At 46.5% G+C, this 15,696-nt stretch overlaps 1 protein-coding gene across 8 annotated transcripts in view; it reads right to left on the bottom strand.

The window, feature by feature from the left end:
- TTC28 (tetratricopeptide repeat domain 28) overlaps positions 1 to 15,696 on the bottom strand; it is a 158,173-nt gene that overhangs the window by 34,862 nt on the left and 107,615 nt on the right. For all 8 annotated transcript variants that reach the window (XR_011803843.1, XR_011803844.1, XR_011803845.1 and 5 more), the window contains 6 exons: positions 13,466 to 13,973; positions 4,634 to 5,975; positions 3,168 to 3,691; positions 1,442 to 1,551; positions 1,024 to 1,153; positions 392 to 610 (listed from right to left, as the gene is read on the bottom strand). Coding sequence is in view for 4 of the 8 variants with exons in the window: in XM_038187479.2 (XP_038043407.1) it covers positions 392 to 610; positions 1,024 to 1,153; positions 1,442 to 1,551; positions 3,168 to 3,691; positions 4,634 to 5,975; positions 13,466 to 13,973 (2,833 nt within the window). In the remaining 4 variants the exon portion in view is untranslated. The remainder of the gene's footprint in view (positions 1 to 391; positions 611 to 1,023; positions 1,154 to 1,441; positions 1,552 to 3,167; positions 3,692 to 4,633; positions 5,976 to 13,465; positions 13,974 to 15,696) is intronic.

Below are 15,696 nucleotides of genomic sequence, written 5' to 3'. Positions count from 1 at the left end.
AGGAAGCAAGGATGCCCTTCTGTTTTCTGCAATCCAGTTCAGTGAATAAATGCCAAAAGCTTTTGGAGCGATAAAGCACAGAAATATAATTAAAGTAAGCATTCTTATGCATTAAAGATTCTCACAGACCAAGGTACTTGGAATCCCATTACTGCTCTGCACTGCTGTGTGGGGAAAAACATACAGCTTAGAGGTCAAAAAACGGAAATATTAAACACCTGAGACATTTCCGTCTCCAGATGAATGTCAAAATCCTTCTATGGAAGTCCTAAGAACTTCCATGCCATTATTGCTGTGGCTATGCCACCATTTCCCATCTATTTAGCTCCAAGGTTCTGGATCCAAAGGATTGCTTTTGTTCATAGGCTCTCACCTCCAAAAGGGACCTCACCTGCCCCAGGTGCCAGCAGCCAGCTGTACAGGTAACCTGCTGCCAGTGAGTAGTAGAGAACAAGTCCCCTCTGGCCATTCACTGTCTCCAGGACCTGGTCAATGGTCACTGGAGAATAGGGATCAGAGTCCTGCTGCCCAGTCTGGCGTTCCACGAGCAGATCGGCAAATGCCCTTGTTCGTCCTCTCTCTGCTACTGCCAAAGCTTCATCATGGTGACCTGAAAAGACAAAGCCATGTCTCAGACCTGACACCAACATGGTCTGCAATGAACAGTGCGGGAACAGGGACAGGTGCTATCCCAGCTCAAACACAAACCTAGTGAAACAGCATCACCGCATTTATTTCTGGAAAGAGCAGTCCAGCGCTGGACTATGGTCCCACAGATCATGTCTGCAAGCACTAACGTGACGTATGGGGAAACGAGTCACAAAGTCAAATGACTGGAGAAAGCATGGAAGACTATCGTGCCTGAAACCCAAAGAGACCCTTACTTCTGCCCTGGCAAACAAATGCTACGCTTCATCACACTGGTAAGAGCAAAGGTTGTAGCACGAACTGTCTCCCTGTATCTTTAGTCAAACTGTGGCACAAGCTTGGAGTTCAGACCCAGCAGGCAATGGCGTCTCTTACCTAGGCTGACAAGTACTCGTTGCAGGGCCTGATAGGAAGATGTCTGCAGGTCGAAGAGTGACAGCTTGTAATCTGTGCTCAGCTGCACCTCATGTCGGATAGTTTCAAACAGTGCCGAGGCCCGGTACAGCTGGTGGGGGGAAAACAGCCATGGTGACTCCCTAAACAGATACAGCAGATAGTGCTGACTAGGAGAGCGGGATCCAGGGGCCACCATAGCCACAGAGGGGAGGTCAGCCTCAGACAGCCCCTCAGGACATCAGCATCCCCAGCCGAGGGCAGGGGGCTGGGGATGGAACAAGAAGGCACATGGGCTCAGTGCATCATACACCCTGTCCCAGGATGCACCAGACATTTCCTCCTCCTAGGACAGAAATGACCCACAGGACTCATAAGCATAGGGCAGGCCATGGAATACCTGGTGCTGAGACTCCTCCAGGTTCCCACTTGCCCAGAGGGAAAGGCCAAGGCCATGGCGGATTTTGGCTTCATCTTCTCTGCGTCCCAGCTGCTCTGCCAGCCTCAGTCCTGAAAAGCAGTCATAGTGAGAGAGGGCTGGAGGGAGAAGTGGCTTTGGCCTCCAGGTGGAACATTCCTCCTGCCTCAGCTGCCTGAGGGGATGTCGGCTCAGGTGGGCCACATGCCTCCCTGGTGCCTGTGGCATGCAGACAGCGGTGCTGGATGCCAGCAGTGAGATGTCAGCTGCAGCATTGCTAAGCAGCGGCTGCTTACACTCGAATCAACACCTGCATGAGAGGTGCCTAAGCAAGACAGACATCTCCATAGACCAAGACACAACCCAGGTGAGGTTAAGGTGCAATCCCAAGACACTCTGTATGCTTCTACCAGGAAGTTTGACTTTTAAATCTTAAAAGCCACACAGACAATCAAAATCACACTGAACTGCCAAACATTACCAGAGAAGAGGCTTTTGCCACATTACTTGGTCATTTCCCACTAGCTATTCCAGCATCCTGGAAGGTTTCTCTACTGAGCCAGAACAGAGGGCAGGGTCCTGGCATGAGCGACAAAAAGCGCATTTTACTTGCAGCAGCACCTTCTTGTTTGTCCCCTGCTTCCATCACACTCTAAGCCTCCCACCTCCATGGGCCCTGCTGCTGCCCACAAGGATGCTCTTATATACCTCAAGTTTCCTACAGACTGGAGAAGGGGAGGCCTGGTTGTGACCATGCATCTCAGCAGCAACCAGCATTTACTTTTTTCTTTTCTTTTCAGGAATCCTTCATCACACAAGGAAAAGGAGCTGCAAATTATTTATTTCCTTCCAATTTAATTGAACTCCCTCAGGTTGTTCGAATCCTGTCAGTCATTTTCAAAAAAAAAAAAAAAAAAAAAAAAAGACTAGCTGATATAATTAATCCTTCAGCTTCCAACTTCATATGCTCCTACTACATTGCTCATCTCCTCCATCAGAGAGCTACTGCCTTGAACGAATGCTGCTTGCATGCTGGAATCTTTTTCAGCAGCACAAGCCAAAGGCCTGTGCTGGTCCTGGCACTCAGCAGCGGGCAGATGGCTTCTGAACACCGAGGGCTGCCCCTCCCAACCAAACAAGAGTTGTTTTCACTCTCAGCTTACAGGACACTCACCCATCTGGTCTCACTCTCATTGGAGCTCAGAAAGAAAAGCCAGGTGGTAAGCAGCAAAGCACAGCTCAGCACAAATTAGTTCCAGACCTCCTTTTGGATGAGTATATCCTTACCCATGCAGCCAATTCCGGGGATGCAGTGCTATCTACAGAGAGGGCTTATACCTTCAATGCTCAGGCACAAGCAGGCTTTACAAAGACTCTCATTAGACGCAGCCTGGATTCAAGCTCAGAGCTGGATGAGAAGCCCCCAGGAAGGAAGAGACTGCTCTGCTCAACACTCTCTTCACAGGATGCCAGGAACGCTCTGACTGACATGGTGTGCTGACCAGAACAACTTGCTTGTGTAGCTACTCACATGGATGTTTGACAGTAGCTATGCATGTCTGTAAGAGCTTTTGCATCTAAGTCACTGTCAAACCCATTCTATTAGTGCCACATCCACAGTACCTCACTTCTCTCCATGGGTTCAGGCCTCCCTCCTACTCCCCTACATCTATCACAACATGCTATGTTGGAGGATTCAGCCTCTTACCTTCCTGCAGGTACATCACAGCCTGAGAGTAGTTCTGCAAGGCATGATGAGTCCTTCCCAGACTGCTGTAGGATACAGTTTTGGCTACAAGATCGTTCATTTGTGCTGCAATGCTGAGATGCTGCTCCTGATAAACTACCGCCCTCTCGTAGGTGCCCAAAGACTCGTAGGTCAGACCCAGGTTCCCATAGGCTCGGCCTTGGCAAGTGGGATTGTTGGTCTCCTCCGCAATCTGCAGGTCTAGCTGGTGATACTGCAGGGCTGTGTCATACTCTCCCATCTGCTGATAGACCCCACCAAGGCCGCAGGCAGCATCACTCTCCAGAGCTCGGTCCTTCATCTCTCGAGCAATGTTCAGCTGGCGTTCCAGGCAAGAAATGGCTTGTTCGTAATTCCCCAGCTGGCTGTGCAGGCTCCCCAGCTCCCCATAGGCCTGGGCTTTGTTAAACGCCTCCCCCAACTCATGTGCCACCACAAGCCTCTTCTCAAAGCATACCAGAGCCTGCTGCAAACTTCCCATAGCTCTACAAGGGAAGAAAACAGCATTGATTTTGCCAATATTTTCTTGAAATATAATGTTTTGTCACTTCCTCTAGAGGTCATCTTAAATCTTTCAGGCAAAGACAAACGTTTTCCCCCTAGGAGTCATGCTCAGTATCCTTGAATCACCATCCTTCTTCTGCTACCCTATAAGACTCTTGCTCCAAGGACAGAGCAACATCAGCTCCATTATTCGAGCCAGTAGCAGAGACAAAATCATTTTCTTCCCAGAATCCAGAGGACTCCATTACTTGGTCCTACGCCATATCCCTGTGCATGTATACAATGGCCACACAAGCACATCCTGCCATTAACATAATGCAACCATTTTGACTTGTCTAGACATCAACCTCCCTGCCCTCTACTGCATATTTAGACCGCCCCCAACAAGCCAGCCAAGCTTCACTTATAACCAGTCTGCATGTACACTTCAGCCCCACAGCCTGTTATCTCCCTTTTCCTCACGCTCAGCCCTACCCCTGTTCTCACCTGTGCATTCCCACATGCTCTCTAAGGAGCACGCAACCTTCCCCACACTGTACTCTATGCAGGCACACACACAGGCCACCTTCTCATATTTCTGAGTGCATCCCATACCTCTCTCCTCTGTTATATCAATGTTTCCCCTCAACACACACAAGCACACCTCCTGCCAGTGCCTCTAGGCAAGCATAGGTGTGCACAGATACAAATGCTCCCATGCACACGCTCCTCCTAGCAGCCCACTGGCTTCCAGTGCCTTCAGGGACTCAAGCACAAGTTCATGTGCAGAGCCTGAGCACCAGGTGGGCTCACAGGAACTCTCCAGGACCAGGATCATACGGACTATAACACTTGGCAATACTGAACAATAGAGGCCTTTCTGTGTGCTTTAACAGACTGCATTTCACTGCCTTTTGTTGCAATACACATGCAGTGCTCCTTACCTGTGTCCATTGCCCAGGCCCCGGTAGGCCTTTGCTTGATCTTGCATGCGGTTCAGGCTTTGAGCCACCGACAGGTACTGCTCGTAATACTTTATAGCTTCCTCAAAATCTCCCAGAGCTTCATAACAATCTCCCAGGTTCCCATATGCTCGGCCTCGATCTAACACAGATTCATTTCCGCTGAGCTGCTGCAGCATGGCCAGCTGCTGTTCAAAGTAGCCAATAGCTTCCTCCATGACATTCATGTTCATCTTGGTAATGCCCATGTTACCGTAGACTTGGGCTTCTATGCTGGGGTCCTTCAACTTCTGCCCAAGATCCAGTTGTTCTTCATAACACTTGAATGCCATAGTGTACTTCCCAAGTGACATGTATACTGCAGCAAGGTGACCGTGTGCTCTGCATTCACCTGACACATCACCCAGCTCCTGGTACACCTCCAGCTCCTGTGTATGGTAACCTAAAGCCTTATCACACTTCTGTATCATTCTGTATGCAGAGCCCAAGGCTGCATAGGCGCTGGCTTCCAATCTCCTGTCTGTAACATGATGGGCTAAGCTCAATTGCTGCTCATAAAATTTTATTGCACCACTTATGTCTTTTTTACAGACAAAAATATCCCCCAAGTTCCCCAGAGCTCGGAATTTGGCCTGGGAATTGTTCAGAGACTGTGCCAGGGACAACAGATACTTTTGACACTCCTCTGCTTTGCTGAAGTCCATCAAGGCTTTGAAGGCCAGGCCCAGGTTGCAATAAGCTTTGGCTTGGCTCAGCTTGTCATGAAGATCCTTTGCTAAGGCAAGATCCTGCTCATAGTACTTAACAGCCTCTTCGTAGTTCCCAAGGCAGTAATGGGCATAGCCAAGGTTATGGCAAACCTTCCCCTCCCCTTCCATGTCCTGTAGCTCTGGGGACAAGCGCAGGTACTGCTCGTAGTAAGGTGCAGCCTGCACAAACTCTCCTCGTGAGCAGTGGAAGTTGCCCAAATTGCTGAGGGCCCGTGCTTCACTCTGGATGTCTCGCAGCTCCCGGGCAATGTTGAGATGATTTTGGTAGTGCTGCAGAGCACGATCATGGGCACCCAGTGCTTGATAGGCAACTGCTAAGTTCCCATGTGTAGATGCTTGAGAGGCTCGGTCATTTACTTCCATAGAAATCTGCAGCTCCTGCCGATGGTACTTGACAGCTTGGTCATACATGCCCAGAGCGTTGTAAGCATTGCCCATGTTGCCATAGGCCCGGCCCTGGGCCGCATAATCACTCAGCTCCTGAGCTATGGACAGATGTGTCTTATGCAGCCGCAGTGCAGTGTCATAGTCACCTTTCATCTGGTGAATGATTCCTGAAAAATAGCAGAAATGGGTTCAAAGAAACCAGTCTGTCCTGGTAACCCTTCTGTAACACCTTGCTATGCCAGGACTTTTCTGCAACCCATCCTTCAGCAGCCATGGCCTGGCCCTTTCCCCACGCTCTCTACAGGGAACCCCATCCCTTCCCCACAGCACCCCAATGCATAACTGGCACAGCCGATGCAGCACAGCCTTTCTCAAGGGAACTTGGTGGCTCCCTGATGTCTTTGCCCAGCTCCTTGCCCACTTCTCCCTCAGCTCTGCTGGGCCCATGGCTCCACCTGATCATCAGCTCCCTGCCAGACACGTGCTGCTGTTTCCCTGTGTGACGAGGGAATGCAGTGGCAGCAAGGATGAGCTGCACTGAGCTCAGTGATGTGCTGGGCTTGCAAGCTGCTACACACAGCTGAGTGCTCCCAGGAAAGGGCACCAACTTCTGCAGAAAAACCACTGAGTGACTACAGGGTGTGGAACTGGACTGGACACAAAGCTAAATAAGGTAGGAACTGTGAAAAGCAGTCACATGTCCCACTGTTGCAGCAACTACAGTAGAAGGAATTAGCTAAATTTCTCCCCAGAATGCAGCAGGCGCTATCTGAGCTGGAAGCAGGCAGAACCAGCACTGTCTCAAGGATGCTGGAGTTCACACTCCCGGCTCCGGCTCCTGATGTGGTTTTTCTTCTAGCCAGCACCTCCGCATGCCAGCATGACATAACACAGCAGCCCCACCTGTGAGAAAGCTAAACACACAGCTCATTGCAAAACATATCTGAAAACCCAGGGTTTCCAAAATGAGCGAACAAGTAAACATTTCCTAATCTCTTACTACTAAACAGATTCCTCAAGGAGGTGAGACAGGCAGTTCTCTACCAGAACTGCTTTGAACCTCCTTGGAGGAATCAAGCGTAGGAAAGCACTCAGCTTGAAGTGACAGTAAAAGGGAAGGAGAACAGAAATCAGGCTAAAAGCAAAACTGAGTTCACCTGACTGTCTAGATAACTTGTTCTATGATGAGATACTCTTTATGTAAGGGTCAGAAAGCAGAGAAGAGGACAAACATGGTTAAAATTACTGAGTAGTGCCTTTGCACAAATGAAGTGAGTACTACAGTGAAATGTAACAAAAACCAGTGAAGAAGCAAGCACTTCTGAGACAGGGAAGAATAGGAATATTATACAGGAAGGATTGGACAACCTTGTGTATTAGAGCAACAGGAACGGTGTCATGAAGTTCAAGAGTAAAATATGCAAAGACACGCACTTCACAACTAATAGCAAGAATTTCTACTACGAGGGTAGGGAATCATCATTTGGAAATAAAATGAGAACCTATCCAGTGAGCTGATGTATTTCCAGTAAAGAAAGACGAATGTGATTCCTGTTGGATGCAAAAGAGTTTAGAGAACAACGTTGGTGTTACTACTGAGAGGCATCAACCCTGGAAATTATTTTGACCATCAGAGTGCTGAAGCTCCAGAATAGCCCTATAGTATAGTAGTATACGACTTTATACAGTATAGTAGTATAGAAGCAACCAAAACATTACTGTTAAAATAGGATTGCTTAGTTTATGAATCACAGTGTTAATATTACATGGCATATGCAATAACAGGAGACTGGATTCAGCACCTCAGGACACATCTTGCATCGCTCTTATCTGAATCACAGATTCCTCTAGTTGCTCTAAGCTTCTACAGCTTTTCTGGGAGTGTAACTGAAGTCAGCAATGTCAGCAAAATTATTATTAATTAAACAATTTAACTAAAGGGAAAAAAGGAAAAGAGGAAAAGGGGAAAAGGGGAGGGAAAAAAAAACACAACAACACAACAACAAGCAAAGGCTGTGTGGAAGTGCAGAGGAAGGAAATTACTCTCTACTTCCCACCAAGAAGTGATGCTTGACCACATACTTGCAGCAGGGCCTCAACACATGTAGCTGGTGTTCGGAAGGACAGACGTTTTCACAAGAAGAGCCCACCCCTCCCCTCTTCTTCCTTTTTCCACCTTTTATTGCTGAGTGTGACATCACATGGCATAGTTGGTTTAGGTCAGCTGCCCTGGTGATGTTCCTTTCTCACTTTTTGCCCGCCCCCAGCCTGCTGGCTCTGGGGGGGTTGGAGGGAGTCCTGATGCAGTGCCAGCACTGCTCAGCAGCAGACACAACCCTGGTGTGATACCAGGGCTGTTCTAGCTCCAAGTACAGAGCACGGCACTGTGTGGGCTGCTGCAAGGAAAGTTAAGATCCCAGCCAGACCCAGTACACCATGGAAACTGCTATTGCATTAGTTTGTTAGAGCTGTCACCCATCTGTTGTGGCCATGTAAGGAAGAAAGATCCCAAAATACACTGTCACTTCAAAACATCAGCATTCTGACTCATTCTTACAGCTATAATCATTGACTGCATAGCAGACAGTCTTCTGGTCAAGCAGCTGGACTATATCCTTGAAATAGCATATAAAGAACACAGCAGAACAGACCCAAGCCCAGAAGCTAGCAGACCTGAGGGGAGACAAAGAGATAGCCTTTACTGCCTTATATCACGTAATGCTAAAAAATTAGTGCAAATTACATTCATGCACAAGCTCTTTTTGCTTTCCTTAATGATGAATACAGATAGAACTGTGTAGAATACTTGTATAGAGCATCAGCAAAGTAATTGGTTCTGCCTGTTAAATCACCGATTTTCCAATCCAGGCAACAAATTGATAAGGGAAGAGGGAAAATGTCAAACTAACTTTGAAACAGCGATTGCAGTTCCTGTGCTGGAGCCCGGAAGGGGGTTGGAGCAGAAGTTAAAGGCAGCTTCAGTCTCCTGTTAGTATCGGCCAAAGCAGAACAAACCTTTCAGTCATGGTGGAGTCACAGCCGTGCTACAGCCTGCAGCATAGACTAAAATAACATTGCTCTTGACTGAAGCTGCTCTTTTGGAGTGAAATGCAAACATGTTGAAAGTTGAAAAAAAGTGGTTTTGTAGGTCTCCCACCTACAGGGTGGGAGAACAACATCCCAGCCCCCTTCTGGGTGCTGACTGGAGAGCCTGACAGCATCCACCGCCTGGGTGTGCTCTGACGCAACGCCCTGCAGCTGGCGGGTGTCTGCAGCCAAGGAGAGATGAGGGAAGGGGGTCTTGGGTGAGTTCCCCAGTCCTTCAGCAACTGGGGACAATGTAACAACCATTTTGTGACTTTAGCTCCTCACGATGCTCGCCTGCATCTTCACTACATTGCCTCAGTACCCTCTAAAGGGAACAAGCTGCAAACTCAAACCAACTTTGCACCCTGCAAGTCCAGTATAGAGCACTCAAACACTCCCTCATCTTCCAGCTTTTTATGTTGCTTCTAGGAGGCGGTGTGTAGAGACACCATCATATTCGCTGTGCCATCTTCTGAATTTTACATCACGGCTCACTGAATTTTCTAGTGAGTACTTTACAAAGGTAAATATGATGGAAGACACAACAACTGAAAAAAGGTAGCTAAAATTTAGAAATACATACTAATCCTATGGGTAGGAATTTAACAATTTTGACATATTCCCAAGACCATATTCAATGAAATTAATATAATTCTAATTTTACAAGCTGAATATTGCAGTTTTACCTTAACTGAGGTGCAACATTTCAGAATAAGAATTGATGCATGGACACACTACCCCTTCAAACAGCTCCCCTTCCCCTGTAATATTAGGGAGAGAGAAAGATGAAGGTTTTCAGGATATTTTTGTTATTCTTGTTTGGGTTTTGGAGGGGTAATTTCAGTACTAAAAAGATCTCTGCAGAAATTCTCAGGTAATTGTTTTTACATTCTTACTCTTGACATTTTGTGTGTGTTTTATTTATTTTTTAATGATGACCTGAAAATTAAAGATTGATCACCCAAGAAAGTCTCTTAAATGTTTTGAAGTACAGATGCTGAAAAAGCAATTTTTTGTAATGCAAAAACTTTCTTCAAGCAAAACCAGAACGTCATCATCTTATTACTGTACTTTTTAGTGAATTTGCTGTGATGATTAAGAAAAACTGACAGTTGTGCTTCCCTGAGAATAATCAGCCCTCTGTTTGTACATCCTAAATAGACACTCTTTTGCCCTCCAACATGGCACACCTCAAGATACACACACTTCACAGATATGCAGAGCTCAGTGTTTGGGGCTGCTGCAGCTTCAGCATCTGCCAAGGTTTTATCTGACACACAAAGCTTCTCCCTGTCTATGAATACAACACTGACTTTTACTTTCTCCTACAAGTTACTTGGGGATTTGAAATGATTACCTGTGGAACTAGACTAAATGTTCTATAATACTCTTTACTTGCAAATAAACCAAGGTTCTAGAGACCAAAATGAAGCATATGTGCCTCTACCTTAATACAGGCAGCCCATCCAACTTTGAGCAGCAAGCACATAAAAGAGAGGCACAGAAGTTCTCTTCTAACTGCAAAAAGATGATAAGCACCTAGGGAGAGACTTAAACTGTGTTTTAATAATAATCTGAAGTGTCCTCTCTGCATCATAAGAGGAACTGTTAATAAGCTCTGCAGAGGCTGAAAAGCCAGCTCTCTACATGGAGCCTTGGCATTTGGAAACACCATCTGCTTTGCAAAGGTTGACAATCTGAGACTTCTGGTTAAGCTCCAGATCTCCTTGTTGTGAAGGGCTCAATAACTTGCGCATTGCCCTCAGTCCATTACCTTCTGCTTACCGAGTCGCAGAGTGCATTATCTCTCCCTGCAGAGCACTACAGCAGCTGGGCTATGTTAAACTCTGTGTCTGTCTTGCTCAGCATTAGATAGTACACTTAAGAGAGCTTTCCATCTAAATCAGTGAAATGCAAACAGAAAATTCTGTTGCTTCAGCAAAGAGGCCAACTCTAACATTCTGGCTTGGAAACACACGTTTAGATACATTTTTTGCCTGTCAGCATGGTTATTTTGATGAGGTTTTGTTTTGCATGTGGATTAGATGAAAGAGACAATTAAGACTCGGCTTTTTAATTGGTACTGGATGTATTTTAACAACAGGAATAGACTTTCTCAACAAGAACTGCATGTTCTCTTTTTCCAGTGTAACTCAACTCTGACAGAAGGAACATAGAAAAATAGCCAAATAACAGCTGAAACGTGAGATCCTGTACTCAGAAGCTAGGGAAACTATTCAAATACAAAGTGTAGACTGGCTGAGTCAGCATACCAACCTAAAGTTATGTTTAGGCTTAAATCCAAACAAGTAAAACATTTTCTGCTGCAACAAAACATTTTTTTAAACAATTATTTTCTGGGATTGCATGCTGAATGCATCATTAAATTCAAGGCTCCTGTAAGACATAATCATATTAAGATGAACTTTCTAGTCCCAACCTGACCAGGTTTGAGTCAGCAAAACAGTAAGAGAATTAAAAATGCAAGTGACAACCCACAAAGACTGAAGAACAAGAGCAAGTCACTTCCTTCTGCAGCACTGCTTGTTTCATTCTGGGATGAGTTAAAACAACTACCACAGGTTTAGCAGTTCCTTGTAAGTGCTGATATTTATCTCATCTCAGCACTTCTGTACCACTTTTCTGTAATAGTGCTGAGTAACACAAAGCCAGACTACACTGACTATACAGGCACTTAGAAGAAACATCACAGAACACGAATCAAGCTCTTTCATCCAGTAAATAGATGTGGTCTGCCCAAGGACAAGGGGCTTGAAAAAATGGGAAGAGACAATATGGACAACCCTACACAGCTCATCAAACTGTCATGAGGAAGAAAAACAAAACCAAGTGACAGCTTCCATTTCCCAACACTATTTCCTTACTTTCTTGGATTTGCTCAGAAAGAAGTGGGGTGATTCTCCAAAAAGCAGCAAGTGCTTCAGAGTGGAGGCTAATGACTGGTTCTGAACCCTAGAGGTTTGCTAGCGCTACTCAGAATAGATCCATCCCCATGTTAGAGGCACTCATGGCTGAACGTGGCTGTGCACTCTCCCAGTATCTACCAACAGCCTATACACTCCATTGGTCAGTTTCCACTGGAAATAAAACACATTAAGATAAACTCCACAGCAACAGGAACATTCCCTCAATCCTGACCACAAGCTGGGAAGCCAGCACGTTCCCCAGGCACAACCAAGGATGACATCTCCATCTCCCACAGGAATCCAGAATTTACATCTGCCCCGGCTCCCTGCCTGGACAATTCAAGGTCCCACTTCTCCATGCGAGCCCTTCTGTCCCTGTCACCGACCAGTGGATCTCACACAAGTCCACACATCTCCCCAAGACCAGCAGAGATGTGGGATGTACTTGGTGCTTTGCTAGAGGCATCTACCATTGCACTTTGAAAAAGCCCTTGCATAGATGTAAGGGAAGCCAGACACAAAGTTTCATCCTCCCTGCTGAGTGCTCTATCACACTAACAGAAATGCTATCAATGCAACGCTCAGTGCTCTCTAACGCTAAGCACCCCACAGGCACTTTTGCCTCAAACCTATTTTGCCTCACTCATTTTCCCTAACTTGTGTGAAGGAGGAGGTTTGCACCACTAATCAGAAAGCTCGGACTGTTGCATTATCTCCAGTTCCCCTTATCCGTTCAGCTCTTGAGGAATCAGCTATTACAAGAACTTCAGTAATTCATCAAGCCCTTTTCAATTACCTGCTGTTGATAACATCAGAGTACAATTAGCATCTACAAATGAACCAAGTGCCAACCGCCAGGCAGAAACAGAAGCTAATTTACAGCACGGGGCAGCCTCCAAGAGCTGAGATTCAGGGGCTGCCAGCAAACATTTATTTTGTTATATCAGCAACAGCCCTGTTCTGTCCCTCCCTGCACAGCTGCATACACCCAGCTGAGTCGTGCAGCCAGAACACGTCCTAACAACAGCTGCAATGACAGCAGTGCAGACCCACATCTCATGGCCAGAGATGCAAACACATCTTTGTTTGCTTCCACATCCGGCACTGTGAAAGAGGAGAAATGGACTTCACTTTGATTTTTGCAATTCAGTCCTTCTCAGCCTGCCAGTAGGATGCCCGTGTCTCTTCTTAAAAGAACATATGGCTCCTACATTCTATTACTTTATTGTGCACATTCTGAACACAAACTTAGGATTTGATCCATGTGTCTCCCAAATTACAAGGCAGCAAGCCGACAAGCTCCCAAAGTAATGGCCAGGTAATAAGCCACATCATTTCTCGCCTTAGTGCAAGACTTCTTACATTGCTTTCTGTCACCTGAATAGCTCTTCAAATGTACTGTACCTTCTCATCTGCCTTCTGCTGTGACCTTGGGCTTTCTGCTGCTTTCTGAGCAGGTGAGTAATTGAATGTGAACACATTACATTGGCACACAATCTGTGAAGTGCCTGTTTATTTTATGAAGATGGTCTGGCAAAATTGGGATAACTAAAGATAGCACACAGTAAGCCTCCTGGATCCTGGTAGCAGCTCTGATAGTCAGTGCATTTCCTGATAATTTCTGTTCCACTTCAGGGCCTTACCTAAATTGGAGGAGGCTCTGCCTTCAGCAGCTCGGTCCTGCAGACTCTCAGCGATGTGCAACTGTTCTTCATGGTACTGCTTAGCTCTCTCCAGGTCCTGCATACATCTAGCTGCGTGGCCCAAGCCAGCATATGCTCGCATCTCAATGGCTTTCTCAGCCAGCTCCTGGGCCAGCTCCAGCACGTAGTTGTGGTAGGACATGGCTTTGTCGAAGTTTCTCCGGTAGTGGTAAGCACTGCCGAGGTTGCTGTAGGCTCGGGCTTCCTCCCGCTTGTTCCCCAGCTCCTTGGCGATCTTAAGATGTTGTTCATGGCACTGCACCGCATTTTCAAAATCCCCCATTGCAATGTACACTGCTCCCATATTTCCCAGCTCCCGTGCCTCAGAGAGCTCATCTTTGGACTGCTTTGCAAGGAGGACACACTGCTTGTGGCTAGCCAGTGCATTTGGGTAGTCCCCAATTGCTGTGTACACATGGCCCAGACTGCTCAGTGCTGAGGACGCTGCCTGCAGGGAGAAGAGAGAAAAAGTAAGTACAAGATCTCATGGAAACAAGTCAGATGGCCTCAGTCCCAGCAATCACAGCCACAAAAGGCCATTCTGGAAAGAACGTGACTGCCAACTTGAAAAGCTGCTCTCTTGCAGTTCTGCACCACTCAGGGCAGCCCAGGCGGAGGTAGCAGAATGCGGCTGACTCAGGAGAGCAGTGCTAAGATTATCTCTTTTCTCTGAAGCACGCAGCATGTCTGTATGTGGTACAGGGGAAGGACAGGACTGCAAAGATGCAGAGACCACTGAGGAAACAAAGAAAGCAGTAGCTGTAGAAAACTGCACTCTACCAGTGTGAAATGTGTTCATCTGATTCGTGTCAATATGGAACAATGCTAAGGCCACATGGTATGATGAATGTGATCTTCTGTCATACATACCCTTGTATAACCACAAGTCTAAGAAAAACAGAGTGGTTAATGTATATAGTTCTTGTATCTTGCAAAGGAAAGTTTTAGCAATTCGTGTCAATAGAGAGCTTGAAGGGAAATGTATTTGTAGGCTTTTCCTTGAAGTCTCCGATATCTGGGGAGTTTCAGAATAACTGCTAACTATTATGACTATTGCATGGGACACTATGCAAGTCTCTGCTATCTGGCCAGGAAATTAAGGAGACAGGGAAAGCTGAAGAACAACTAAAAGACAAAGCTTGCAGGGGACGCTGCACGAGTCTCTGACATACAGCCAAGTTGGACAAAGGAGAAGGACAAGAGGGAGGAAGACTATGAGCCTTCAGTATGAGAGACCCGCATAGACACCACCGTAGACTGATACGCATGCTCCAGTAGGAGGGTTTGGATTCTGGAAACTAATTATAATAACCCTGTTTTTTTTAGAAGTAGTAATGAATATGTATTAGCCTAGGCGCATAAAAATCAGCTGCTTGATGTAACTGGTGTGCGTCTTGGTGGAGCAGAGACTCACGGTGCACCCAGCGCTGTTTGCTTACCTCTATTCCTTTAATAAATTATAAACTTTGATTATAGTGCTATTTTGAAGACTGAGATATTTATAACACCAGGAACCAGGATGGCTCACAGAGCAACACTTCCCCTGAAGGCAGCCACACCTAAGTGACCTCTCATAACTACTATAACATCTAGATCGAGTCCTATTAACGTTGCAAACAATCCTGTGTATAGCAGCTTTTGAGACAGCATATTCACCTGCAGAGAACATCACGGACAAATGCTTGCCCTGTTCCACCCTCCACCCAGTAAGCTCATGGCAGTGTGACAGAATCCTCAGACCCTGCAGGCTGGTGCCAAAGATCCCATCCACAGAGACCACCAGCAGCATGTGTAATGTGACATAACCATGCAGGATGCTGAGCCATCATGCGGTCTCTTCAGTCTCTTCTTTCCAGGGTCAACAGCCACTGAATACCCCTGCTGGAAAACTCGCACACCTGCAGCCAGCACTCAGCGGAGAGCAGGGAGATGCCTCTGTTGCTTATCTTGCAAAACCAGTAGGCCAGCATGCACTCACCAACATCTTCACGTACTTCTGTTTGGCCAATCATACCATGTTCACAAGAGCACAGTTTTCACTGTGTAGCATCAAGGTCCTTGTATCACAGTATCATTTGTTTTTGAGCCCCCAAGAATCCTGGGACTGCAGCAAAGACAACAGGATTTCAGCAGCTGGACTCCCTGTCCCCTGGGAATACCGTAAATAAGTG

The sequence above is a fragment of the Anas platyrhynchos genome, chromosome 16, assembly GCF_047663525.1.
Source record: "Anas platyrhynchos isolate ZD024472 breed Pekin duck chromosome 16, IASCAAS_PekinDuck_T2T, whole genome shotgun sequence".
NCBI lineage: Eukaryota > Metazoa > Chordata > Aves > Anseriformes > Anatidae > Anas > Anas platyrhynchos.
Note: the sequence above shows the minus strand (reverse complement) of the source record. Positions and strands in the feature narration are given on the sequence as shown.